We start from the raw sequence: 26,618 nt of genomic DNA on the forward strand, positions 1-26,618 counted from the left end.
GAGTTTCTGAGTAGATGGAAATTAAGGGTTGGTTTTTACGTGCCCTTCACTCCACCCAAATTTGCTTCAGTGGCATTATTTTGTGTCCACGGAATTGCCATTTCATTGGTCAAAGTAGATCACGGGAAAATCAGCAAGCAGATGGTATATATACGTATGCATCAATGCAGTGTCCTATATATCGTGTTAACTTTTCACCAATTCGAAAGTGACACACAATGGTAATGTTAGCAAATTTCATTGGATGAGTGAGGAGTAGCGCTATGCGGGTTTTTCTCATGAATGCTAACTACGAATCCAGGGGGGAAAAAAGCGCGTGGGGAATTCTTTCCAGTTTAGCCAAGCTTTAAAAAGTGTTATGCCCATTTTTACCGCGCAAGAAAGTAAAGGGTGGGGTAGGGAATGCATATTTGCTGATTATCACATGTTGAGTGTGTCGCATGTGCGGACAAACGATCCAGTGAGCGCATGATCGACTGCTTAGGCAGATGTTTTTCCAATATGATACATTTTTTTTTATCGTAAACAGTTTGATGAAAGAATGAATTTTTGGCCATTTCCGAAGGGGCGGTAGAAACCTTCCTTATTATCACATTACATCAATCTCCTTTTATCCGCTTTGAAGCTTCAGGAGGCATCGTGGCTAGGCCCTCTCCCCCGGTACATACCTATAATCATTCTTCATCCGAACGACAGGGGCAATTTTGTTAATACGTGCCCTTTTAGGGATTGGTAGATCAGACCTACCTAGGACATTACAAACGGTACGGAAAAGGACATAGTAAACCATTTAAACTGTGGCGAAGTGGCATACACGTGCACACATTGCAACGATGATAAATTTCCCCAGGTGTTACTAAAATGGAAGTTTTAAAATGATGGCCTGTTTTAGAAAAGGTAGAAACAATTTTTAAATTACAAAAATGTTGTCAAATGGAATGAAATATATTTTTTCTTTATTAAAATAAAAAACGTAGTAAAAGCTGTTTCGTATGAACAGGAAAAAAAAAAAAAAAAAAAAAAAAAAAGATAACAATTTTAGCTAGCTACAAATTCATATAATCGGTGCTGGACTTGAGAAGCTTCGTCATTTGTTGCAATCGCCTGAGGGGGGAATGGGTACATATGTTATGTTGTGTAGGTATACATGTAGAGGTGTGCACAAAAACATGGACAGACGTGCTGTGTATCAGATTTGGTAGTACACAAAGAGTTTTTTTTTTTTTTTTTTTTTTTTTTTTTTTTTTCATTTTGGCTAACTCGTTCAGAAAGACGTTGGTGTAGAAATAGCTACTTGCGCAGCACCAAATGCACTTCTGTTCTGTGGAGCTCAGCTGGTGTCCTATTTTGGGGACACACTTGTTGAAGCAAATGTCCATGACTTTAACGTTTTCTTTTTGCCTCTGCACTATTTCTTGTAAGCCTAACAATACCTGGTAAGGGGACAGATATAGGGGGGGGGAATCATGTACACGCTGGTACGTGCGCCCTGGTATGGTATCACCCCGAGGGGGGGATACACTTCACATAAAACATGTTTACCACGAGGTATGCACACAGCTCTATGGAGGGCTGGTAAACAAGAGTGCGCTTAATTCGCGCAGGTCTTAATATGTCTGACGTGACCGGCTTATCCATCCGAATTGACACTCATATGAACTTTCTCGCGTTGCAATTTGTTCAGCGCACACGCATTAATAATCATACCGCTGCTCTGCTTTTGTCATCAAGGCCATCATCTGTTGGGGTAGTCGAACTCATGTTGTCGCGTTTGTATTTCTTCTCTTCTTTGCGATTTCGCGGCGTAAAGATGTATGCCTAGGATACGGTTCTCAGTCAGTTGTTCCAGTTTTCCTAATCCGCTTAGTTAACGTGTAGGAAAAAAAAATAAAAAATCAATAAATAAAAAAAATCAACAGTACGTACATGTAAATTTTTCTTTATCTCCCTGCCTCAGAAGCTTCCACCTGGGTAAAAGCTAAAAGTGACAAGCCAAAAAAAAAAAAAAAAAAAAAAAAGAAAAAAAAAGTACAGATAAAAGTTAATATCTATGGATAAATGTAATGATACGGGCGAAGGATGTAATGCAATCTCTCCGCTTCTACATGTAACAATTTCTCGGAACTGCGTCATAAAACGGAATTGATTCTCCCCGTCCCCGCTGGGCAATTAATTTACGTGAGTGACTAGCTTTTTCATCATTTGCACAAAATGTTTTTTCCCCCCTTCATCGCGACTTTCAATCTCTCCAAAGTTTAGCAATTCAGTTTGGGCCGTCCCCAATTTGACGATCTGCATGTTTGCACCCCTGCCGGGTGTATCATGTTGTATCAGTTGTAATTGTTACTATTATTGCTATTGGTACGTTTTTTTTTTATATATATAAAAGTTGATAATCGGTTGTTCTGACAGACGGACAAGTGGGGTTAAGGTGATATACAGCGAAGTCTATAAAAGATATTTCCCCCTTTTTATTTTGTTGTGATGACATGAGAAAGATGGCTATTTTTTCTTTACAAAGGGGGAAGTAGACCTTTATAAGAGGAGTCCTTCATCATCCCTAAGTGCAGTTGTCCCATCTGACTAACCCATCGCGCACACATACTTGTGGAAATATTTTTTACAGCTATTCTCATAAAAGCATTCGAGGTGGGGGGAAGATGCCTGTCCCTAGAGAGGCACTTATGTACATATATGCACACGCGCATAATTGTTGCTCCACAATAACAGCTTCTTATTTCCCCCCCCCTGCCTTGTCCCTGCACACATTCTACAATTGCTCGAATGGATTAAAAGGGGGGTATATAATAAAAAAATTTTCATCAATGTGGAGAACATGTTTCCAAAGTGGGTCGCACTGCTCGTCCGCTTCAAATGATGCGAAGTAAAGACCACAGAATGGATTGATAAGAATACTAAATGCACATGTCCGTTGGGATGTACACTATGTACCACGCTTATTTTATACTGATGTAGCGCTCTATCTATTTTTTAGCACTGTGTGCGGGTTTAGTATGGCTGCACGGGTAGCGGTAGTAATTCGTGGCGACAATTTTGCACGTAGGGTTGTGCTAAAGTTAATTCGGTGCTCTGTTGAAAAAAAAAAAAAAAAAAAAAAAAAAAAAAAAACAGGGTCATCCATTTTGATGGGATTATTACCTTCCCCTGGTAAGTTCTAACTGACACAAGATAAAAAAAAAAAATAAATAAATAAAATAAAACTCCTAATTTTCTGAAAATTTACAAAATTTGGCAAAATCTAGCAAAATATCACAGAACTTCGGCTTCGCGAAAAAATCGTGCATGGGAGAGGGGGGTCCTTAACGTGCGTGTGAACGGAAGCAGCACGAAATCGGGAGGTGTAAGCGACTGAAGTGTCCAGGAGGTCGTAGCACGAGAATGTATACCGTGTATGCACATACGCACATACATATATATAAGTACACATGTGCACAGGAATCCGCAACGCCTAAAAGGACTGCAAGGCGCCTGGTCAGCGTCACGGACAGGGTGCATTCGTCATCCTCAAGAAAAGCAGATCCATTTGAAGGTAATCCAGTTTCTTCAATTTCTGTTTAGCTGGACCCCTCTTGTGGCGTCAGTAAGAGAGAGAAAAAATATATATATATATATATAATAATAATAACAATAAATAAAATAAACAGACATTAATGCGAAATTGCGCAGTGATACGTTGGGTTGATGACCATTACAAAATTACAGTAACCGCGGGAAGGGCGACACCCCCTTAGAGAGTCACCCACAGAGAGACCAACCTATTCAGCGATGGAGGTAATTTACAGAAATGTGACCAACACCTACTTCGACTACCGGAGGGAAATAAAAAAAAAGAAAAACCGATTCAAGCTCTCCGCGTATGAACAACTGGACGACGAAGATTCAGGGAGAGAAGACAACCTGCTAAGTCATACGGAGGACATAGAGATGCAGACACACAGTTTACTGCCACCACAATGGATTGAGAAAATAGAGGAGTGTTCGGAGGACATAAGAAATGTCAAGCTAAAATTACTGGAGCTGGAAAAATTAAAAAAAAAAAAATTAGTAAATGTTTTACAAGATGATCAGATGATCATACAGGAAATTGCAAAAATGTGCACTGACATAACACTTATGATTAAAAATTGCGAGAGTAAAATTCAAGGGATCGCATGGGACGGCACAACGTGGGGGGAGGGGAAAGATGAGCTAACCGACAAGCAACATGGCAAGGAGCCAGATGGACGGGACGAAAGGCAGCCTGACCCCAATGACATAATAGGAAAGCTCAAAATAAACGCAAAAAAAAGTTTAATCTCGCAACTTAAATCTATATCACACACTTTTCACAATAAACAAAAGGCATACATAAACGAATTTAAAAAAATTACAAATGAATGTAACGATTATGCGGGTGATTTCGCTATCGGTGAAATGGAAAATATGCAACAGCAGGAATTAACATACCAGGGGAATAACAACCTGAGTGGTGTAAATATCGCTAGGAGGAACATGGACTTGAAGAAAATCTCCAATACAGTTATTGACTTGCATCATATTTTTAAGGAGCTCTCCGTCATGTTGGTGGAGCAAGGATCCATGTTAGACCGAATTGACTACAACTTGGATTTATCCATAGATAAATGTGAAAAAGGATTAAATAAATTAAAAATTTTCCATAAGAATGAGGGAGATAAATTGGCTGCACGATGTGTATCCTTCCTCACTTGGCTAATCTTTGTTTTGTTAATACTTATCATTTTGAAGCATTTGTACTGAAGCGGTGTGATGGGAGCACGCCTTTCCATGTGCACCATTAGCCTTTCCATTTTTCCGTTTTTTTTTATTTTTTTTTTATTTTTTTAAACGAACAATGACATCACCTGGATGGCGTGATGTCAGGCGAAGGACGTGGGAAGACCCATCTTCCTTAACTGAGCATTTTCGTCATCCTCCTGCTCGTCCTCCCTCTGGTCGTTTTCGTGCTCATCCCTTCGTTGCTTCTCCAACTTTTTAAGTAGTTTCTTTTCCTTCCGCCTTTGCGCCTTCATTTCTTCCATTTGTTGGAAATCAAGTACCCTCTTTTTTACATTTTTTTCTGGATCGATATCCACAGCAACGTCGTCCTCTTGCGACTTCTTCCTCTTGGCATCTCGCAAGACATTCAGTTTATTAACAACATCACTAAGTGCTACTCTCTTCACCTTCATACTATAGCCAAGCATTCGGTTGTGATTTTTACCATTGATGTGGTCTAGATATGTTTGCGAATCTTTCAACACACAGTCGCATATCTTACAGTAGTAACCTCCTTGTTCTTGTTTTATCGTTTTTTCTGTTATTATTTGTACCTTGCCTAAATTTTTTTCAAGAGTTAATATTTCTTTCCTTCCTTCTAATAGCTTCCTTTCAGAGGGAGGTGGTGGAGAAGGCACTTTTTTTTTCTTCAAATCAGGTAGTAATTTTAGAATAAGATCGTCTTCTTCATTTGTCGTTTTTTCTTCCGCTTTCTTTTTGTAATAATCCTTGTCCCATATTTTCCTCCCAAAATTATCAATGCTGGCTTGACTTTTTTTCTCCTTGACATCATTTCTGTCGTGCTTAGTATCAGAGTGGGTATGTCTGGAGGAGGAGTTATCTCCAGGTTCTTTGTTCCGGTCCTCGTATGGGACCCCGCTACCCCTCCTTCTGTTGTTCATCGTGTTTCCTCAACTTTGTTAAGGTGTTTTCTGTGATCCTGTGAAGATATTTTATACAAAACATGGGATGGTAATAAAATTGGGAGCGACGTCAAGGAGGATCTCCCTAAATGGTGGGAAGTCAAAAATTTTTGTATCATTCCGTTTACAGGTGTTTGTAATTTCTTGCAAATATACGGTTGCCGAGTTTCTGTTCCTCATTCGGTTGCTATGGTGAGGGGGGTAACATGGGAATCCCCCTAAACGTTTGAATTATGAGAACTTAAAATTATATATGGGAATACCCCCCTCCGCTTCGCTTGCCCCACTGGTGATAGCGCTCTTTTTCGCGAACTGGGATTTCTGTTCATCACTTTTTTTTTTGTCACGCGGTCGGACCGTGCTCAACCGGCGCAAGTGGCAAAACTGGGGTAGCCAAAATAAATGAACGAGCAAATTGCGAAAAAAAAAAAAAAAAAAAAAAAAAAATGATAAATGATAAATGATAAATGACAGGTGATAAGTGATAAGTGAAATTTTAAAAAAGCAGCAAAGTGTGCTACAGGGATGCTATCTTAGGGGGTATTCCTACTAACGCCACACGGTACACCTTTGACATTTAAGGAATTTTAGAGCGAGCACGCCTTTCCGCCGGACAGCAACATTCACAGTGTAGCATTTCCCGTACCGACGTTGGAAAGCATACCCTATAACCCCCCCACAGACGAATACCATCGCAAACAAAATGAGCAATCCCCGTACCGGCGTAAAGGAAGGACTCACGAGTAGTAATATGAAGAAGTGATTCTATAGAAGTGTCAGAGTGAGATCATACAAGATTGATTGTTTTCACAATAAGATCCTCCCTCCAATTGGCTCATACATAAAATGTACATATGTATTTATGTACTATTGTGAAGATATGTGTGCACCCCTCCAAGCTAACTGCTTTCCAGGTTGGACGAATCTTCCAACAAGCCCTGTATCGAACTTTTATCCACCACGGAGAAGGTTCCTTTTTGGGACAATTGGACTCACCTCGTATCCTTTCTGAAGAATAATAAGAAGACACCGGGGAAGTGAACCAAAAAATCAAAACGCGTGTTATCAGAAGAAGCACAAAGTTGGAAGAGGAAGAGAGAAAGAACTACGTAAACAAGGCGAGCCAACTTGCTTAACTAATTTGATAACCTCCAAAAGTAAAATGGTTACTTCTACCGACGTAAACATCGAGTTAGAACCATACCAATCGGTCCTAAAAAGAAAATACATTCCCTACCTGCTGTTCCTATTTCATATATTTGCATTTGTGAGTGTCATTTTTTTATTCGACCGTATATGTGAACATAGGAATAAAAGAAGTGTGAAGTTTGATCTTCTCCTATGCCTAATAACATCAATCAGTGTGGGGATGGCTTTATATGTTCTCTTGCTTTATTTTAATGTGTGCTTATAAGGTCGAGAAAAAAAAGAAAAAAAAAAAAAAAATTTGTCATCCTCCGTGGCGTGGTCCACACAGTAAAACAGATAGAAGAGCTTTTAAAAAAAAACTGAGCGCAGATTCCTCTTCTCTTTTTTAACCATGTATAATGTTGTATTCCTAATTAAGCTGAAACGTGTTTTCTCCAAAGTAGCTTTTTTTTTTAACTACATTTAATATTTGATAAACGAGGTTTTAAGGTTAGACGAAAAAAAATAAAAAGACAAAAAAAAGTTGCACACAATGTATGTGAATGCAAGTATTATATATATTAAACCTCGTGGGGGGAGAAGGAAGTGCGTTTTTTCCATTTAGGTGGAAATCTTTCGCAACATAAAAAGAGGAGAATAACTCTTCATGCATATGGGGATGGCAAAAATGTGTTGAGAAAAAAAAATTTACAAAAATTGGCCGGAAAAAATAAAAATTTTGAAAATAGCGCAGAAATGACACTTAAAGATGTGCACCTTGCCATTTTAGGGAACGACATCACCACGTGAAATTAGATCAGCCGGCGACAGTTCCCGAAAAAAATAAAATAAAATAAAATAAATAAATAGGAGAGGCAAAAACGTAAGGATGAAAGTGTAAAACAACGAAAAGGCAAAGTTAAAAACGTAAAAATCAAAATGCAAAATTCAAAGGATACATGGCTGACTGGGAGGCAAACAAGCAACACAGGGCCCTGTGCGCCTGATCTGCTGCTAAATTCTTTTCATATTAGAAGCAGCAGAAAATCTTCCTGAAATCTCCGAAGGTCCGCTTGTAGTATATGGCTGTCCCGTCCTGTGGAATGGGCGAAGTTTGTCAAAGTGAGAGAACGTGTGCAAAATGGACATGCAAGGAAGAGGTGTGAGGAAAAGAGCGCGGCAAGTGGGAAAAAGTATGAGACCCACTGGGAAAGAAAATTGATAACAACGGATGAACTTTATAACTACAAATGCGCCCACATGGGGGGAGTGTGTGTGTGTGTGTGTGTATAGGTGTGTGTGCAGGTGTAGGTGTAAAACTTTCAAATTCGCACCCACACTCTTACACATGCTTCCTTGCAATTACCCGCATGTATTCTATTCGATACAGAAGCTTGTCCGTACGGGACGGTTGCGCGTTGAAGATAGAGTTATCCCAAGAGTCCGGATTTTCATAAATTATGTTTGGCGAATTTAACAACTCATTCATGTGGTCCCTGGTTATGTGGTAATCCTCAAATTTCCTACGTCCCATTTTTGTTCACTTGTAAGGAATTAGGCTTAAAATTTTTTTGTCAAACGGGACGTTCTTTAATATTTCTGTGTGACGACGTCGAGTAGGAAGATGCGGAAGAAGAGACCAGTCGTGTGTGCAACCTCAATTGGGGGTACTTCGCGTCAGAGATGGGTGTAACAACAAAATGCAAAAAAATACATGGAAAAAGTCGAATTAACTGAAATGGTTCGTTTGTCCAACTATCTTTGTATCAGGTATGGATAGGAGAGTGGATGTAGGCGTATATGCTTTAGGTTAGTATATGTAAAGTGGGTGTTAAGATTTGGCTAAGTGTGTTACAGTATAATTATTTATTTTTTATTTTTTATTTATATATTTATATATTTTTCATTTCTGCAACTCAATATTGGTGTAGACAGAAAGTAGCGCAAACGAAGGGGACAGCTAGCCATTTTAAATTCCCCCCTCCCCAAAAAAAAAAAAAAAAAAAAAAAAAAAGCTAAAATGTCTAATTCATCCTTGCCATGTCAGACAAAACATGCATAATAGAAAAAAAGAAAAAAAAAAAAAAAGAAGCCAACATGAATCCTGTGTGAATCCCATGACAGATTAAGTGGCCAAATTTTAACCTGAACGTTCATAATTTCCCTTCTCATATACGCATAAAGTGTGCATTTTTTTTTTTTTTTTTTTTTCCCAATTTGTGCAACCCTTTGGCTAGCTACTATTATAACACAATTTTTCATCCTACGTGTGTTCGTGAACATTTTGCCGTATCCCCTTTTTGGATGCATTTAACTGTATTATGGTACTTCATTTGGAAAGAAGTGTAAGAAATTATTTTTAACTAATGAAGACAACGCAATTTATGAGTGCCTCTTTCGTCGATCTATATGTAACATAATGGGTTGGAACGCGCCCTTATGTGGCAAGCATAATTGTGCTTACTCCTTTTCTTCAAGAAAGGGGCTTCCCTCAATTGCTTCACAAATCAGGAAAAAGTTCCTTTAAATTGTACGAACAGGTGGTTACCATTTTGTAATTAAATTTTTTTTTTTTTTTATCAACTCTTAAGTCAAGCTTACTTTTGTCTCCTCAGTTGCAAGGCACGTTCTACTATTCTCCTGTCCTGTACTGCCCTCCCCACCACACACGAGTACATACTTCTTTATTCCTCATTTTTGATCTAGTTCATTCATAATGGGGAAAAATTCTACCGCGTAAATAGAAAGTCAATCTCCCTTCCAAGGTTCGCCGAAAGGGAGGCATTCGTGTTGGTATAAGTTGTGCTTCACAAACGGGTTGCTGCGAAAGTTGGGATGCGGTAAAAATTGGCAACTGGAATGAACGCCACTTCCAAGTGAGGAACTAACCAAATAGAAAAAAAAAAAAAAACAGTAAAAGAAAAGGTAACTTTATCGGTAATAGAGTTATTTACCGCTTAGGAACATTTTTCCCAGTTGCACAGAAACCAACCTGAAGTGTGTGAGGGATGGCAATTTATGGAGAACAAAATTTGGCAAAAGTGGAATTGGGAGAATTGGTGCATTTTTCCTGTTGAGACGACTTGTTCATATGGGGTGGAAAAAAAAAAAAAAAAAAAAAAAACACGCAAAGGTGCAGTGGAAAAAACGAATGCAGAGCTCTATTTTGGAAAACGTGATATAAAGGAAAACAGATATATTTAGTCCATTCCACCCGTGACACCACCGCTCTATTAGATTTTTTCTGCAAACTTTTCTCCCTATTTTGTTCGTCCTTTTCTGGGTAAGGGAAAAAAATGGATTTGTACATTTCGCATCATTTTACACACATTTATAGGTTAATGAAATGAAGGCTATTTTAAAAAAAAAAAAAAAAAAAAAAAAAAAATGATTTTCCCAAGGGGGTAACCAAATTAGGGGTCATCCCCACAGTGCCTACAACGACACAACTAGCGGGCCCCAGTGCACTGTGATCACATAACTGAACGAAGGGCACACGATCAACCTAAGCACTTGCGTTTGGAGTGTTCTGTAAAAATTGTGATAATTCTGTTCCTAAGGAATAATTCGGCGGATCATTGCTTCTCCATGGGGGGGGGAGATTTTAACCGAAAAAAAAAAAAAAATAATAAATAAAATAGTAACAATAAGCATATGGAAGTCCCGTATATGGTTTCATTTACCATGTAGAAGTACCCCCAGGGGTAATAGGTGCACCCCAACCAAGCACGGCTAGCAGGGGAAGGTAAAAGAAATTCCCGAATTTACTACAGTAATAGGGAGTTCCCGTCGCATGAAAGCGTCAACGGTTTGAAGCACCTCGGAGTAGCTAGCACACTGTGAAGGCAGAACAGTGACAATATATTTTTTTACCTTTCAAGGGGTGTAAATAAAGGGTGTAAAGGGGGAAAACACACAAACACACACACACAAATAAATAAATAAAATAATAAAAAATAACACAACGCCCTCTGCGGCCATCTCTCCATCCTGGAAAAATTACACAAAATGAAGGATGCAACTTGGCACCATAATGTTCGCCACTGTTACGTAGATAATATCCCCTTCCTAAAAAATGTAGAAGGTCCACACAGATTTAACATAAAGGACCAAGTGGAGAAATACGAGAGGAAGAAAAAAAACATAAAAAGAGAAATATATAAATTTATAAGTGGCATAGGAAAGGGATATAAGCCAAGACATCACATGAATTATAACCTTGGCGTTCTATGCAGAAAATCTACATCCCATTTGAATATGTCATCACTGAGCACTCAATATGGAGGTACCATAAATGGATATGCAGGCGAAGTCCAAAGAGGGTGTAGCATTTTTAAAAAGGGAAGGAACTATAAAAAGAAAATATCCCTTTACAGGGATTACGAAAATGAAGTAAATTTGGGGGGTCATAATTTTTTATGGAATTCAGATGCGTATCACGAAAGCAGATATCAGAATTACCTTCATATGTTTATCAAAAGTAAGGAGTTGGATTATTCATCCATTTTTGATGAGTACAACTATAGACGACGGGTACCCGCTTTTGGAATGTTCCAATCAGACGGGCATTCACACTTGGGGGGAAGGAAGTTGTATCGGGAGGTTCACCAAAATAATTATAAGGGTAGAGTAGGACCACGTTGGAGGGATTCAGGTGATGGATTTCCTACCTGTGGGGTTATAGCCTCTGGACTTTCTTCCCCAGGGAAGAGCATGAAGCTCGGTGTGCAAAAACGGGCTATGCACAGACAGAATCGAAGCAGTCACCAAAGAAGTAGCAGCAGCTGCTCGAACGAGTCCACAAAAATCATCGACCAGTTTGTGAAAAGCATCGAAAGGAATCATTCAGGGGAAAAGGAAAAAGGAGAAAATATGGATTGGAAAAAAGTAAATTTTTGCGCGGTCCTCTCAGAGAATGACCCCCTACACGGAATGAGCATCCCAAAATCGAGTATCCCGAACTGCTACTCAATTACAAGGAAGGATAGTAAAACCCACGGCGATTATCAGGAGGCCTCAACGGTGCTCTTACAATATGAACAGATAGTTAAGGACAACAGAAAAATGTTGAATCTACTGCAAAGAGTGATGCACCAGATTGAAATGACGGGCAGTAGTGAAATAAATAAAAAAATTGAAAAAGGTATAATTATGTACTTGAAGAAAGTCGAAAGGATGATGAGAAAATATAAGGAAGCACTGAAATGTGATGATTTTAGTAAAAGTAGAAGACTGTATCGCCATTTCCGGACCAACGAAATTGTCATGCTAAGATGTGTATTGAACTATGTCATCGACCTCATGCGCCATGTAAAGTATGAGTGCAAGGATCTTCGTCGGGAAATCGAGCGAGAAATTTGCGAGGTGGAGCTGGCAATTTGGCAAACCCTCGGGCAGTCGCCCCCCTCCATGAGACACTCGGCCTGATGTGCCATTTCTCCGTTGGTTCGTAATTTATTGGTTCGTTAATCCTTTTTTTTTTTTTTTTTTTTTTTTTCTCCAAGTGTGTGCACGTGCATGTTGTTGTTGCACATATACTGTTGCTTGTGTGTGGCCCATTTCGGAGTTAGACTCATTCGGCAAAACGACATAAGGCAAAAACTTAAAAAGAAAATAAACTGTGGAACAAATGAAAAACTTAGTATCTTCGAACTGTTCGAGTTAATTCGTGTCGAAAAAGCTGGAGGAGAGAAAATAATAACGACGTGGAGAGGTTAAAAAAAATATAAAAATAAAAAAGGTGCCCATAAATGTGTTATTCTTTTCGTATAATTAAAAAAAAAAAAATTATATTATTTGAAATGGAAAAATTAAACAAAACAAAAAAAAAAAAAAAAAAAAAAAAAAAATAGCAATTGCACTCGTAATGGTAATAAAATTGTGAAAATAAGAATAACTATACGTACGTACAGGAACGTAAACGCGGGAAATGTAAGCTGCGCTCTGCTCCAATTGTTCCGCTTCGTCCGTTGGGTGATGGATGCCCTGTCCCATTTTCTCACTTCACATTTTCGTTTTTACTCACTGCTCCCTCATGTCATTTCTCCAATAAGCTCTTTCAATTCTTCGTCATCCGACTGCACAAGAGTGGGGGGGGAGAGGGGGATTTTCCATTTTTTGAATATCCAATAAAAATATCGCGCACAGAAGGCGTTCACATTTTGACGTATCACGGATGATTAGGTGATCACTTACCTCCTCGGTGGTCTTATCGATTAGCTGTTCTCTGGCCTTCACATTCACAAGGTGGTTATCTGTGGGGAGTAAAAATTGGGGCCAAATATTTTTATGGCAATCCGAACGTTCAAATGTGTAGAAAAACATGAAGCTGAAGGATTGCGAAATTGCGGTGTGTGTACCTAAGGGAAGGTCCGGTATTTTATTAACTGTAGCAGCTGGTGGGGGAAAAAAAAAAACAAAAAAACAAAAAAAACAGATAAATTTGAACAAAAAAAAAAAAAAAAAAAACTAATTAAATTAACAGAGGATAAATCAAATGAAGATTACTGAGTTTTTCTTCCATGGTTTGTTCCTTCAGTAGGTCAAGCTCCTTGTCAATTTCGTCCTACGGGAATGGAAAATTTTGAAATGCATAAGTTGGGGAGGAGGGACACAAAAAAAAATATGTTGAACCACATGGAGAACTTATCAACAGGTTGAAAATTTTCTGCAAGCCATGCAACATTCACGAATGGCCAATTACCTCGTCCACATTATTTAGCAGGTTGAAGGAGAGGGCCTGGTTTATCTCCTCCTGGATATCTTTATTTTCTTGAATCGTATCGATAATCTTTTCCACTTTCTGCGTATTTCTGCATAAAAAAAAAAAAAAGGGGATAAGCGAGAGGGGGTGGGGGTGGGGGAAATAAAAGAAAATATAATTTCTTCCTGCATAATGTTGTGGGTAGTGTTTTTTCCTTTTTATGCGTGGTGCTTTGGCTTGTCTAGACAGGGGCAGGTCTCACGACGATGTGCCTTCGCCCAAGCATCCGTCCGAACATCCGATGATGAGTGTGCAGTCTCACGTACATTTCATTGTTCAGTTTTTTATGCGTGTTGGCTGCATAAGACAAAGCGTTAACTGCGATTTTGTGTAAATGCATATTCTCCAAATTGATCATGTTGTCTTCCAGGGTTAGACGATTATTTAAAATGTTCTCTATTTCCTGTTCGTACAATTTTTTCCTCTTTAATAATATTTTGGCATTGCTCATTTGGTTTTGCTCCACTTTCTGTTTCGCTTCTATTTCAAGTTGCTAAGGAGGATGGAAAGGCGTTGTGGGGAAAAATGGGGGGGAAAAAAAAAAAATTAGATAATGAAACACACAACAGAAACGTGCACTGCGCTGACTACGCCGGATGCGCATCTGTAGAAGCTCATGTGTCTACGAGAATATAAATTTGGATGGTCACCTTTTTGTGGTTACCTTAATTTTCTTTTCCACCTGCACCTGCTTCTTTTCGAGAGCATCTATTGCTTCTCTATTTTTCAAGATGGCTTTGTATATTTCGTCCTGTAGAAGGAAACCATGGAGAGGGTGGATTGCATCAAAATGTCATATAGTGACGAATAATAAACATGAAATAACATCCATGACAAACAAAATGGGACAAACGGAAAGGCGAGTGCCACAGAGAACTACGCAAGTCTTACATTGTTCTTTTTTTTATTGTCGAAGCATTCGGAACTGTTTTTCTTTTTACCAAACCAAAATCTCATCTTAAAAAGGGCAAATGTGTACTCTTATGCGCTACGGAAATTCTGGGTAAGGGTTGTAAAGGCGGCGGAAAATAAAGGAAAGCACAAGGGAGAAATAAAAAAAAAAAAAAAAGGAGAAAAAAACAGATAAGGAAAAAAAAAAAAAAAAAAAAAATATATATATATGTACGTATGTAGTACACTTGTTGATATTCTGCAGGAGTCAACACTCATCAAAAAAAAAAAAAAAAAAAAAAAAAAAAAAAAAAAATCACAATTCAGTTGATTTTCAAACGTTACAGATCTGGGTCTCGTCGTATAATTCTTCTTCCCATAATATTAACATTCTGTTCAGTTCATCATTTAAGAAAAATGGAACAATGAAAAGATGTGCATGGATGACAATTAAATGTGCTCAACAAAAAAATTTGCAAAATTGTGATTAGTCGTTATATTTCCCCGTAAGTGTAAAATTTGGAAAAAAAAAAAAAAAATTTAATGGAAGGTGTAAGTTTTTTTAAACATTTTTTTTTTTTTTTTTACTCCCGGAGGGGGAACCAAGTTGCGCAAATTGTCACAATAATGTTCTTCATTTTTTTACACAATGAATTAAGTGTATCCCATTTTGTATGAATTTTTTTTTTTTTTTCTTACTTTTCTATGGAATGTTGTTTTGCAACTGTTTTGTTTGTTTATACCTGGATTTATGGTCATGACAAAATTTTCTGGCCTATATAGTGACATGCGTATATCTGGGCGGGGGTTGTGGACATGCGTGGACGCGCTGACGGCTTCACACCACATACAGACAGTGCGCATGCCGCCGATGTACGGTACAAGCGTAGAGCGAGAATAACTTTCCCAAACACCATACTGTGTCATACTAAAAGGGGGGGAGGAAAAAACTGTCATCCGCTTAAGATGTTAGAACAGCCGCAACACTGCGCGATTAAAAGACAAAGACAGGGGAAAAAAACATACTTTAAGATTTCCATGCCGTTACGATAGTTCATAAACGATCTCAGGAGCTTTTGCGCGTCTTTTTTTTCCCCCCCAAAAGAGGTGGCAGAGAAAAATACAAACACGTTTCAAATGGACAAAGGGGGAAAACAAAAAAAGGACCGCATCCTTAATTGTTACCATTATGCCCGCCGTTGTATTTGATTTTTTGCAATTCCCCTTGGTCCTTATAAAAACGGTAATTGCCGAAATAGGATTGATGAACGCATATGCATCAAGGGAAATATATGCTTCTTAAAATGTTATGCGGTTTTCTTTTTATTTTTTTTTCTTGCTTTTTACCTGGCGTGGGAAACAAAAACCTGTGGGTAACCCACCACCAAGTAATACCAATTTCGTAATGCATATAGCGTCACTAACAAGGTTTTTTTAAATGTCGAATGGTAACTTAGCGGAATGTTCGTGGATCATTATCAAAAATGAAGAATAAAGAAAAGAAGGATAAACAGGGGGATAGTTTCTTACATAAAGGTTGTTAACATTGTACGGATTGAACAGAACGTTAATATGACGTCGTGTTTCTTGACGAGGGGGGAGCAACGGAAGATAATTCTCCATCACGTTAAGCCAACACGTATGCAGACATTCCGGGCGACCCCATATGCATGATCATGCGGGATGGTATTTAATATATTAAAACTTAACCACGCGATTTTCCTCCAAAAAAGGGAATTCCCATGTGCACACATATAGTAGCATCATTTAAATGATTTTATCTGTGCAGCTTTGTGAAGTATATGTAGCCGCAGTTCATTCGACATTTTGGCTAATGAGCCCCCCCAGGGGTGTATGGCTTACATGCATATTTATAACTACACAGAGGAAGTGCATACATTTTGGAGCTTTTTTCGAAGGGTTACACAAACTGATCATATATGTTCCTACACACATGTATACACTTGATGTGTTATATTTTCACCTGACCTGTTCATATATATGTTTTTTTAATTTTGAAAAAGCTACCTTATTTGAGAGCATAAATGGTACGAGCCGGGCATTTTTTTTCTTTCAGAAACAGCTAAAAGGGATATTTATAGGGAAAAGTTTTTTTTTTTTTTTTACCACATTCGGTGAGTCCGTTTTGCACTGTTTTTTTAATTTCCAAATGTCTCCATAAATTTTGTGAAAGTGTCCCTGGGTTGAACAGAAGAACGAAAATTTTGGTACTTTTTCCGCCGTTATTTTGTTCGTGTGCATGGCGAGGAGGCAGGAACACCGGGGCACGTAGCGTGTACGTACGTTCGGTGATCTTGTATCTGCCCTAGCGGTAATGTCATATGTGCGTGAATAATGTACGTATAAATACTTATGTATTATACATATTACAATATCACGCGTGTTACATCACACATGCGCGGGCGCGCATTAGCACTTTGAGCGCAAGATATATGATGAAAAAATAGGCGTGCAAATTTTCGCAGAAAGGGGGGGGGTCATAACCGCGTGTCGGTGAAAAAATGCTGAACTGGGAAATATCCGTTTTAAAAAAGTGATACCTCCCGAGCCGTGTTAATGTCACATTTTGCTGCTGACTATTTTTAGCGCTTGCCGCTTTTGAAAAGGCACAAAACTGGCGTATATATGCTCGCAAAAATTATGTTCGTAAGTGCAGCAAGCGTGCAAAATTATATATATTTAAGCAAATGTGAAAATATATATATACAAATATAATATAAATATATATATAAATAATTTTCTATATATATATGCATATATTTTTTTTTTTATGCGCATATATTGCGCCACTATCATCAACGCGGCAGTACGCACAAAAATGACCCAATCTTTTTTTGCCAATTTATAAGAAAGCCATTTGCCGCAAAATTGCAATTTTTTTTTTTTTTTTTTTTTGTCGACCATCGACATGCAAATAACTTTTTACATTATTCACATGAACGGTCAGAAAAAAAAAAAAAAAAAAAAAAAAATGAAAGCAAATTGCGAATGCGCAAATAAATGGCAAGCGCAAAATGATATAAAACCCGAAGTTAAAATTTTCGTTTCAAAATAAATTTCGTTCAATTTCGTCATCGTTCATCTTCGCATAAAAAAATTGCATTAAAAAACTGCAATAAAAAAAAAAAAAAAAAAAATGCCATAACGCAAATTTTCATTTTTTATTCATTCACTTCAATTAAATCGCAAAACGTTTAACGAAAAGTTTATAGATAAAACTATACGCGAATTATTCATTTTGAAAAAATAACTTTTTTTTTTTTTAAATCGAAAAAAAAACCTCTATTGTAAAATAATTTCATCATCGTCATCATCCATCCATTCATCTCTTTTTTTTTACAATCATACAAAAAATAAATATAAAAAAATAATCGAATAAAATACCAGTAATAAATCAATACCATTGAAATATAATATAATTATCGCGTTAATCCTTACTTTTCCAGATTCCACTCATTTTGCGTTATGTTTACTTAAGTATATCATTCACCAAACCATCGTTACAAATACAAACGAAGAAAACCTTCCTCTTTTTTTTTTGCTTTTTTGCTTCACAATTGTATTACATAAAGATATATCCCATTTTTGCGCCATCAAACCGCTAGCTATATTCTTATGCCCGTTGTTTTATTTGCGTATGCTTTCTCTTTTTAAATTATAAAGAAGTACCTTTATTTAATATTACTTTAGATTTATACTTACCAGTAAATAAAGCAGAGCCGCACTCCGTGAGTTTTGTTTTTTTCATATCGTAAAATTTTACAATTCAAAACCCCCCACCTTTTGTTAAATTCGTATATAAAGCTTGATGAACCTCGCTATACAGAATCTTGGTATTAATGACCCCTTCACAAATGAAAACATTGTTGATGAGGGGAATGGTAAACCTAGTACTACCAATTTAATACGTAAGTTTGAGAGGCCCGCTATACACCACAGCGCACCATGTTACGCGCCATGTTACGCGCATAGTACGCATGTTGAGATTAGTCCACCCCCCCGTGCTCATATATGTGCGTGTTGATGCCTTTTGCATGTTTTGCCCCGCACGTGAAGAGGTTGTATGGAATTGTGCTATATCCGTATTTAGAAGTGCACCATCGCGTGCCCTATTTCCACACAAAAGCCATCACCCTCATGTGTGAACAAATTGTTCTACTGTTATGTGCATGCACGTCGTAACGGTTCCGCTACGGGTGTTTCGTTGTGCATCGATTTGATATGGTTCTTTTTGTTCTGGATCGTTTCGTTGCCTTTATACTTTTGTTTTTTTTTCCTGTACAGTGGAAAGAAGCGTACATTCGACGTGCACCATTTCTGTGAATGTACATATATACACTACTGAACTTTCATTTGCATTTTTGCTATACAACGCCCTTATATGAAACAATCACCTTCCTTTCTCCCCACGCAGATATCAGAAATCAACAAAGAAATGGTAGAAAGAGCGTTACGACAGTGCAAGGATTAGGAAAAACTTATGATTTGAAAAAGATTGTTCGAGCCTTAAAAAAAGTAAGTGCGCAGTGAAAAGGGAAAAAAGAAAATAATGAAATAAGGATGAAGGGAAGGAAGAAAGGCGTGTGGGGGAGAGATGGTAGCGGAAGTGATCAATCCCCTTGATTGAGAATTCGCCGAACATCGCCACATTGCTTAACCGCACTGCATAACCGCGCTGCATAACAGCACTGCATAACCACACTGCAGGTGTATTCATTATTCCCCTTTTGGTTCTTCCTTTTCGCCCCTCGCCCCCCCTTTGCAGGAATTTAACTGTAATGGAACAATCATAGAGGATAGTGAACATGGTTCAATTATTCAACTGCAAGGAGACAAGAGAAATAACGTTAAAGACTTTTTAATACGAGAAGGAATTTGCGCAGGAGATCACATACGTATACATGGAGCTTAAATTCTGCGACCCGTTCTTTTTTTTCTCATACATATTTTTATGAAGCCAATATATGTATAATATATACACACATATGTGAGAAAAAAAAAAAAAAAAAATAGCAAAATTGAAAAATAAAAAAAAAAATAGCAAAATTGGAAAAAAAAAAAAAAAAAATAATATAATAAAAAAAAATAATATAATAAAAAAAAATAATAAAAAGGATAGTAAGAAACCATTGTCACGCGTAGCACTACAGAAACCACTCGAGAGACAAACAGTTCTGTGGAGTAAATGGAGTCGATGATTGAATGATCCAAATAAGGTAGAAAAAAAAAAAATAAAAAAAAAATAAAAGAAGAAAAGAAAAAAAAATGTACATATCGCACAGCCAGTAATAGCGGTATATCATATAAAAAAAAGGAAAAGGGAAAAAGGACCCTAACGCTAGCCAGTGTTGCCATATACGTAAAAAAGAAGTAGAGAGCCATCAAGTATGAAGTGTTAGAAGCAAGTAAAGCAGAAAACAGAGTAACTTCCATGCCAATGATAGAAGAGTGAGAGGAAGGAATTTGCATGGGGAGAACATCATATGAGAAATTTTTAGGAAAAAAAGATTACTTTAACAGTCTTGCCAAATAGGATTTGTTCATAATTGGGATGTAATCGTATGTGTGTCTCTGTATGGATATATATATAATTTCATACATATACATATGTGGAAATATGCCTGAACAGTAATTTTGTATATATAGGAAAAACTTTTACGAAGGTACACGCATTTTTTTTTTTTTTCCTCTTTTTTTTTTTTTTTTTTTTTTTTTTTTTTCTTCTTTATTTTTGCACAAGGGGTGTTGCATGCAAATGTATACTCTCTTGTGCAATGTGTGATGTAAATATTTGCATAAAATGATAAGGTCCATGTATAAAGCTTTTTGTTTTTTTAATGACTTGCGCAAATGAAAGTAAATTAAGAGGTTGAAAAAAAAAAAGAACAATAAAAGAATGAGAAATACCAAGGAGGGAAGTAACAAATCTGCAAGCGAAGAAAAAAGTGGATCAGTTGGAAAGTAAAGGTGTGTGATCCGTTATATAGTATTATATGCGTTGCTACACGGGAGGCCCGATACCTCTTTAGTGTGTCCATTGTGGCGTTTTGGGGTTACTCCCACCTATTCGCTTTAAAAGTTTTTTTCTAGCCTTTGAGAAAAGGGGCAGAAGAATTCATCATCTCCCTTTTTCTTCTCAAAATGGAATAACACTTTTCTCCAGTTGCTAAGTCCAATAAGGAAGGAATGAGAAAGGTGAAGTCTAAATTTTTCTAAATGGGGGTGTACAATATGTATAGTGTACAAATTATGGACCATGTAACGGTGAAGGAACTTTGTGGAGGTCGCATTTTGACCAAGCCCAAAGGGGTAAAAAGAAAAGAGGGAAAAACTCTTATTAAGAACTCATGTCAAAAATTTGTCCCGCCTTTTTGCTAGTTCAAATGCCACTTTCTAATTTTTGTTTGAAAGACCTCCCGCCGACCCGTTGGAAGAATTTGTTTGCCCTGTCCGCTTTTTAGTACATTTTTTTCTCCCCATGGAAAAATATAGTCAGTCTCCCGGGTAACCATTTACATGGCGAAGCAGGAATTCGTTTGTGCTGTTGCGCGCGTAACTTTTTGCCTGTATTTCCGGCAAAGTATGAATAAAACAAAAAAAAAAAAAAAAAAAAAAAAAAAATTCGCCTGAACATTTGGACACGCTTCTGTTAACTTTTCTGTGACATGCGGAGTGTACCTCCATTTGTGCAACAATTTTTGAGCGGCCCATTTCTTTTATCCTTTCCGACCGTGGAGGAGACAACTTTTGTGAAGTGTGATCCGTCCACTTTAGCGCGCATCAATTGTAATTTTTTTGAAATTTTCTGCCTTCATATGTCCAAAAAAGAGTGGAAAAGAATGCCGCGAAAGGGTGATTATTTATGAGGGGTAGGAGTTTTTTTTTTTTTTTTTTTTTTTTTTTTTTTTTTTTATTACCTCTCCCCTGAATGCGTTACGCACAGGTGTTGCAAACAATTGCGCAGAAAATTGGGAAGAAGAAAAAAAAAAAAAAAAAAAAAAAAATACACACATGGGTGTATCTTTGTATGTCCACAGGTGCTATATATGTACATATATAAACACGCGCGTGTGAATTTTTTCCCGTCTGACGCCCTGTTATTCGCACACTAGTTGCGGAAAGGGAGTTACGCAAAGTGGGAAACCATGTGGTACGATAATGAACGGGTCCCAGAGGAAGAGGGGGTGAGTAAGCTACTCGTTGGAAAAACATTCGCCTATTTTCCCAAATGTCGGAATGATGAAATTCGTCATATGCAAGGGGAGGGGCGATACGGAGGGGTAAGCGCGGAGGGCGATGTAGCCTATGGGGGGATTGACAACAGGGTAGACAACATGGACACCGTGGAGAATATGAACGCTGCAGAAAACGAGGGCATCACGGATACGATCGAAGATGTGGAGGATTCGAACAGGGGGGATGATTCAATGAAGGAGGCCAATGGGGATAACATACACAACATTGAAGGAGTGGACAGCGTGTTCTTCGACCAGAAGGAGTACGTACTAATCCAACAGAGATTGGGAAGGACAATTATCCCCCTAAACCCAGAACTACTGGCACAGTCTACAATGGAACAGGAAATAATAGATGGCTACCTGAGTGAAATCCACAAAAATGTAGGTAAGTGTTCCATCCTAACAGAGTATTCCTTTCTAATGCAAGAAATGCCAACGGGAATTTACTGCCTTCCACAAAAAGATAATTTACTAGTATGGGATGTATTCATAATTCTGTATAGCACTGTTTATAAGAACGGAAAATTTAAAGCGCAGATAAGATTAGGAGAAAATTACCCTCATACAATTCCTGAAATATATTTTTTATCCTCTGTTTTTCATCCTTTTATAAATTTTCAAACGGGAAAATTAAATTTGGGAAAGCATTTAAATGAATGGACCCCCAAATGTCATTACATGTCGTTAATATTTCTGTACATGAGAAATATTTTTTATTTACAAGATGAATACAGCAAGGAGAACATCGAAAATGAGGAAGCTTATTTTTTACTGAATAATGATAGGGAGTTGTTTCTTCGGAAGGTTCAGGACAGTGTGCAGATGTCCAATGAGAAACTGTATCAGCAGGTAGACAACTACATGTTTAACTTTTGCGCTGATGTGGATAGCCGGGAAATTACTGATATGATGGAGCGGGTGAAGAACGACTCCCTGTGTAGCAAGAAAGCAGAGGCATTCATACACTGGCTCGTAAACGACTACGCCGGGGGGCCCAGCGGGGAGGTACTCAGTGAGGGTTTACCAAGTGAAGAGGTACTCAGTGATGATTTACCAAGTAGAGAGGTACTCAGTGAGGGTTTACCAAGTGATGAGATACTCAGTGAGAACCACCCACGCGATGGAGTCGAGGAGGGGGGTGCACCTCCGAATGAAGCAATCCCCCACTATGACAACGCCAAGCGTGAGAACCAGAATGACGGAGCAACACCTGTGGATGCTACCGCCGTGCAACAGCTCCGGAAGGACAGAAAGAAGAGGTAACAACATGCAGTAGCGTTGCACACTCGGGTGGTTAAAAGGAAAAGAGGTCCATTGGGAAAATGAAATAACAAAGTAAAAAACATTGTCATGTATTGCACGCTTGAATTAGCAAACGGATAATCAGTCAACAAATGCACGTTTTTAAGGCAAACGGGGGATGATGCCTGCTCGTGGACCTATCACAAGACCAAAAAAAAAAAAGAAGAAAAAAAAAAAAAACACACAAACATGCATACATACATACTGACAGACGAATAAATCGCGTTATGGATATTTGAGTAAAAAAAATTAATTTTTTTTTTTTTTTTTTTTTTTTTTTTTTTTTGTCTCATTCCAATTTGATATTTATTTTAAAATAATTTTTTTGAAGAATTTTATTGCTAACTTTTAAAGGCAACAATTATTTTTAATTACGACTCGGCGTGTCTTGGTTGTCGTTAAAGCTGTGACTTTGAAAGAGACGGTAGTAATATTTCATCTTTTACGCGGCACAAATGGGAGAATATTTCCCCTCTTAAAGAGGCTTTACGATAAGACATATCAGCATGTGTACATATGTAACTGTCTATGTGAGAGTTTATAGCACCTTCTTCGCAGTTTCAAACCATGTAGTTATGCGAGATGCGATTGTGATCATACAAGTTTAAAAGGGGGTTGCCTTCTTATCGGGTTCATTGCACTTTTACCCTTCCAATTAATATTAAACAGGGAGTTGACGTACATTCGGGGAACGTCCAAATCAGATGTGCGGTTGCCACAGAGCAACATTCAAGCAGCCTGTCAGAAAAAAGGGGAGAATAAGAATGGTTATTATAATGTTTTGTTAGAGGGGGGTAGTACGCTCGGAGGGAGATCCGTAAGGATTTAATAAGGCATATGCACAGGTCGATCTGCGCAGTCGAGCGTTCCTACTTGAGGCCAGGATGGCGCACTTGGGGTTGAAGGTAACATTATACGGTGGACCTATACGGAAAGGCGTTCGTAGTGCGATAATTATGTCATTTCGAGAGGGGGAGAGGGTAGAAGTGTCATGACGCCAGGATATTCCTGTTCGAAGTCTTATTCGTCTTATGAAAGTCATTCCTTTGCCTTACGGCCCACTTCTCGCGATGGAATAGGAAAATTTCACAAAAAAAAAAAAACGAACAGGGGGGAGGAGAGAATTGGGAAGAAAAAAAAAAAAAAAAAAAAAAAAAAAAAATGCACACTTTTGTCTTACCCTCATGGCCATACAGAGTTGTCACGTAGTCTCCATTTTCATTCCAAATGTGAATTCCGTTGTCAGTCCAGCCTGAATGCGCAGGGTGAAGGGGAGTGTATTTGGAAGGAGAAAATGGGATGATCGAGAAGTACACCACCTTTAAGCAGGCGGGAACGGAGGTGAACAAGCGTAAACACATACAATTGCAATTCCATAAATGTGCCTATCTGCTTATATGTTATTATAGCAAAATTATCATTCCTTACCTGTCATAATATACTGGCCATCAGGCGTTACAGTCGGTAGAAATAGACTGCTACACAAAATTCCCGTGGGAGGCTCCAAACCACTACTGCCAGTGGCACCAAATTGGTCACACACATTAGCACTTGAACTGGAAGAAATTTTTTTTTTTTTGTGTGTATGCAAATGGCTAGCTGTTGAATAAAAAGAGCTGACTTGTTCAGGTGATTTTTGTGGATATTTATAAGAACATAAAAAATTGCCATTGAGGGAGTCAATTTTGAAATGGTTATTTTGATTAGTCGAGACAATGATAGCTTTGTTATTTGGAGTGAATAACAGGTTTACAATAAATTCGTCTTTTTCCATGTTGTTTTTTAAGCTGGAAATGTGGTACTCCCCACGATCAAGCATTAATAGGTCATAGTAGTGAATTTCCTTCTTCCCATAAGAGGCAACAAATATATTTCCTTCTTGATCAAAGCAAGAAGCGGGCCTTACACAATCAGAATTATATATAATTAAAGGAGAGTCACAGTTAAAATAGTATAGTTTTATGTGTCCATCGTCCGAATTAATTAACATTAACTTCTTACTTTCACTTATGTTGATGCCATTATATTGACAAATGTTTCCAATCTGTGGGAGAGACTTTATATATTTATTTTCCTTGATGTCCCAAAACCTGAGGAACTGTTTGTGCTCCGAATTGTTCGATTTCGTCGAGCAGACAATAACATCATTTGTGCTATTTAAAAAACGTACAACATCCACACCACAATTTTTACTATGTAGCGACTTCACGTTATTCCCTTTTACTAGGCTATACAACGTTATGGAGTCATTGTCATTGGACGTTAACAACAGATTTCCATCGTAACTCCACGACATGTTCTTCGTTAGTGCTTGCTTATACTTGAATGCCCTCAGCACTTGAAAATTCTTTACGGCCTCATCCGTTAATTTTATTTTTTTCTGCGCCACTGAGTTCATCATTTGGCCATCACGCGTTATATACTGGCCGCTTCGTTGCCACTTCTTTCTATCTCTCTTGCATTCCTTTTCCCCTGGGGGGTATATCTTCTGATACCTCTTCTTGGGGAAGAGGGGGGGGGGGGGTCCTCCAATGCCGATTCTCTGCTTATTATCAAACCAGCGGAGCCTGTTCCTTGTCATTCGACTTGCTACGATTTCATGGTGTAAGCGGCCACGCGTGTGTTAGGTCGCTAAGAATGTGCTTTTATGTGCCATTCTATTTTTTTTTTTTTTTTTTTTTTTTTTTTTTTCCCCTTTCATTTTAAAAATTTAGCCGCATTTCGAACGGACTATTTGCATTTTTTTGCACCTTGGAAATTTCGAGCCAGGATTGTGTGCTCGTTTTAGCCTCCTTGGATTGCCGACGATTCGGCTCGTATCCAATCCAATAGGATAGTATAGACGTTCAGCTAGCTCATGCTGCATGTATGTAATAATAAGCTTGTCGATTTGTTCAGATCAGGCTAACCTGTGCATATTGTACCATGATTTATTTTTATTTTGTTGCCTTATGATCATGCTACTTCAGGGATGTTCAACACGGTACGACTTTTTGCCTATTCGTTCTTTTGCCGGTACGAAAAAGTAATCTATAAGAAGGCAATGGAAAGGAGGCGTTTTGCCCCCCTTCTGTTGCACCTTCTTTTACTGCAAAGCGGTAATGAACAAAATGTACCATCGGTTAAAAAGTTTGAAAGTATTTTTATGACATATGTTCGTCCATTAGCGGTGAACAATTCAACCGCCTATTGCGAATGATCATTTGGGTAGGCATCTCTCATAGGGGGAAGGTAAAAAAAAAAAGAGACTCGTAAATAAACAACTCTGGTCCAAAGAGCAACACCCATTTTATGAGAGTACAACAGAAAAAAAAAAAAAAAAAAAAAAAAAAAAAAAAGTGTCCATTGTTCTTAACTTCATTTTCTTCCAGCAGTTAACATTTTATCAAGTTGTAAACAAACAAAAAAAAAAAATTGCCTAATTATTATGAAAATACGCATAAATAAACAATGCATGAAAAATGGCACGCTTAAATTCCCCCAGTAGACAGAATTAATATTTTTAAAATGGGCAAACGGCCCCACAGTTTAAAAAAGAGGCATTTAAAAAAAGAG

At 37.9% G+C, this 26,618-nt stretch overlaps 10 protein-coding genes across 10 annotated transcripts; 5 read left to right on the forward strand and 5 right to left on the reverse strand.

The window, feature by feature from the left end:
* Positions 1–1,046: 1,046 nt before the first annotated feature.
* Positions 1,047–1,761, reverse strand: PKNH_1462200 (mitochondrial import inner membrane translocase subunit TIM13, putative; the record flags this gene model as incomplete). The annotated part of the gene is made up of 3 exons (XM_002262465.1): positions 1,047–1,104; positions 1,261–1,433; positions 1,708–1,761. 3 exons carry the CDS (start codon positions 1,759–1,761, stop codon positions 1,047–1,049), a joined length of 285 nt encoding a protein of 94 aa, XP_002262501.1.
* Positions 1,762–3,786: 2,025 nt separating this feature from the next.
* Positions 3,787–4,779, forward strand: PKNH_1462300 (t-SNARE, putative; the record flags this gene model as incomplete). The annotated part of the gene is made up of 1 exon (XM_002262466.1): positions 3,787–4,779. The coding sequence occupies one exon, from the start codon at positions 3,787–3,789 to the stop codon at positions 4,777–4,779; it is 993 nt and encodes a 330-aa protein (XP_002262502.1).
* A 119-nt stretch (positions 4,780–4,898) lies between these two features.
* Positions 4,899–5,699, reverse strand: PKNH_1462400 (uncharacterized protein; the record flags this gene model as incomplete). Its single annotated transcript, XM_002262467.1, has 1 exon — positions 4,899–5,699. The coding sequence occupies one exon, from the start codon at positions 5,697–5,699 to the stop codon at positions 4,899–4,901; it is 801 nt and encodes a 266-aa protein (XP_002262503.1).
* A 1,183-nt stretch (positions 5,700–6,882) lies between these two features.
* Positions 6,883–7,134, forward strand: PKNH_1462500 (dolichyl-diphosphooligosaccharide--protein glycosyltransferase subunit OST5, putative; the record flags this gene model as incomplete). Its single annotated transcript, XM_002262468.1, has 1 exon — positions 6,883–7,134. The coding sequence occupies one exon, from the start codon at positions 6,883–6,885 to the stop codon at positions 7,132–7,134; it is 252 nt and encodes an 83-aa protein (XP_002262504.1).
* A 744-nt stretch (positions 7,135–7,878) lies between these two features.
* PKNH_1462600 (conserved Plasmodium protein, unknown function) lies at positions 7,879–8,382 on the reverse strand (the record flags this gene model as incomplete). Its single annotated transcript, XM_002262469.1, has 2 exons — positions 7,879–7,944; positions 8,215–8,382. The coding sequence occupies 2 exons, from the start codon at positions 8,380–8,382 to the stop codon at positions 7,879–7,881; spliced, it is 234 nt and encodes a 77-aa protein (XP_002262505.1).
* A 2,474-nt stretch (positions 8,383–10,856) lies between these two features.
* PKNH_1462700 (conserved Plasmodium protein, unknown function) lies at positions 10,857–12,275 on the forward strand (the record flags this gene model as incomplete). Its single annotated transcript, XM_002262470.1, has 1 exon — positions 10,857–12,275. The coding sequence occupies one exon, from the start codon at positions 10,857–10,859 to the stop codon at positions 12,273–12,275; it is 1,419 nt and encodes a 472-aa protein (XP_002262506.1).
* A 605-nt stretch (positions 12,276–12,880) lies between these two features.
* Positions 12,881–14,568, reverse strand: PKNH_1462800 (yeast snf7-like protein; the record flags this gene model as incomplete). Its single annotated transcript, XM_002262471.1, has 8 exons — positions 12,881–12,925; positions 13,044–13,102; positions 13,208–13,243; positions 13,356–13,413; positions 13,552–13,660; positions 13,878–14,104; positions 14,276–14,362; positions 14,503–14,568. The coding sequence occupies 8 exons, from the start codon at positions 14,566–14,568 to the stop codon at positions 12,881–12,883; spliced, it is 687 nt and encodes a 228-aa protein (XP_002262507.1).
* A 3,763-nt stretch (positions 14,569–18,331) lies between these two features.
* On the forward strand, positions 18,332–19,435 carry PKNH_1462900 (translation initiation factor SUI1, putative; the record flags this gene model as incomplete). The annotated part of the gene is made up of 3 exons (XM_002262472.1): positions 18,332–18,431; positions 18,938–19,038; positions 19,289–19,435. 3 exons carry the CDS (start codon positions 18,332–18,334, stop codon positions 19,433–19,435), a joined length of 348 nt encoding a protein of 115 aa, XP_002262508.1.
* A 2,233-nt stretch (positions 19,436–21,668) lies between these two features.
* PKNH_1463000 (ubiquitin-conjugating enzyme E2, putative) lies at positions 21,669–23,024 on the forward strand (the record flags this gene model as incomplete). Its single annotated transcript, XM_002262473.1, has 1 exon — positions 21,669–23,024. One exon carries the CDS (start codon positions 21,669–21,671, stop codon positions 23,022–23,024), a length of 1,356 nt encoding a protein of 451 aa, XP_002262509.1.
* Positions 23,025–23,763: 739 nt separating this feature from the next.
* PKNH_1463100 (uncharacterized protein) lies at positions 23,764–25,461 on the reverse strand (the record flags this gene model as incomplete). Its single annotated transcript, XM_002262474.1, has 4 exons — positions 23,764–23,801; positions 23,937–23,987; positions 24,244–24,315; positions 24,492–25,461. 4 exons carry the CDS (start codon positions 25,459–25,461, stop codon positions 23,764–23,766), a joined length of 1,131 nt encoding a protein of 376 aa, XP_002262510.1.
* Positions 25,462–26,618: the final 1,157 nt, after the last annotated feature.

This window comes from Plasmodium knowlesi (assembly GCF_000006355.2).
Source record: "Plasmodium knowlesi strain H genome assembly, chromosome: 14".
NCBI classification, from domain to species: Eukaryota; Apicomplexa; class Aconoidasida; order Haemosporida; family Plasmodiidae; genus Plasmodium; species Plasmodium knowlesi.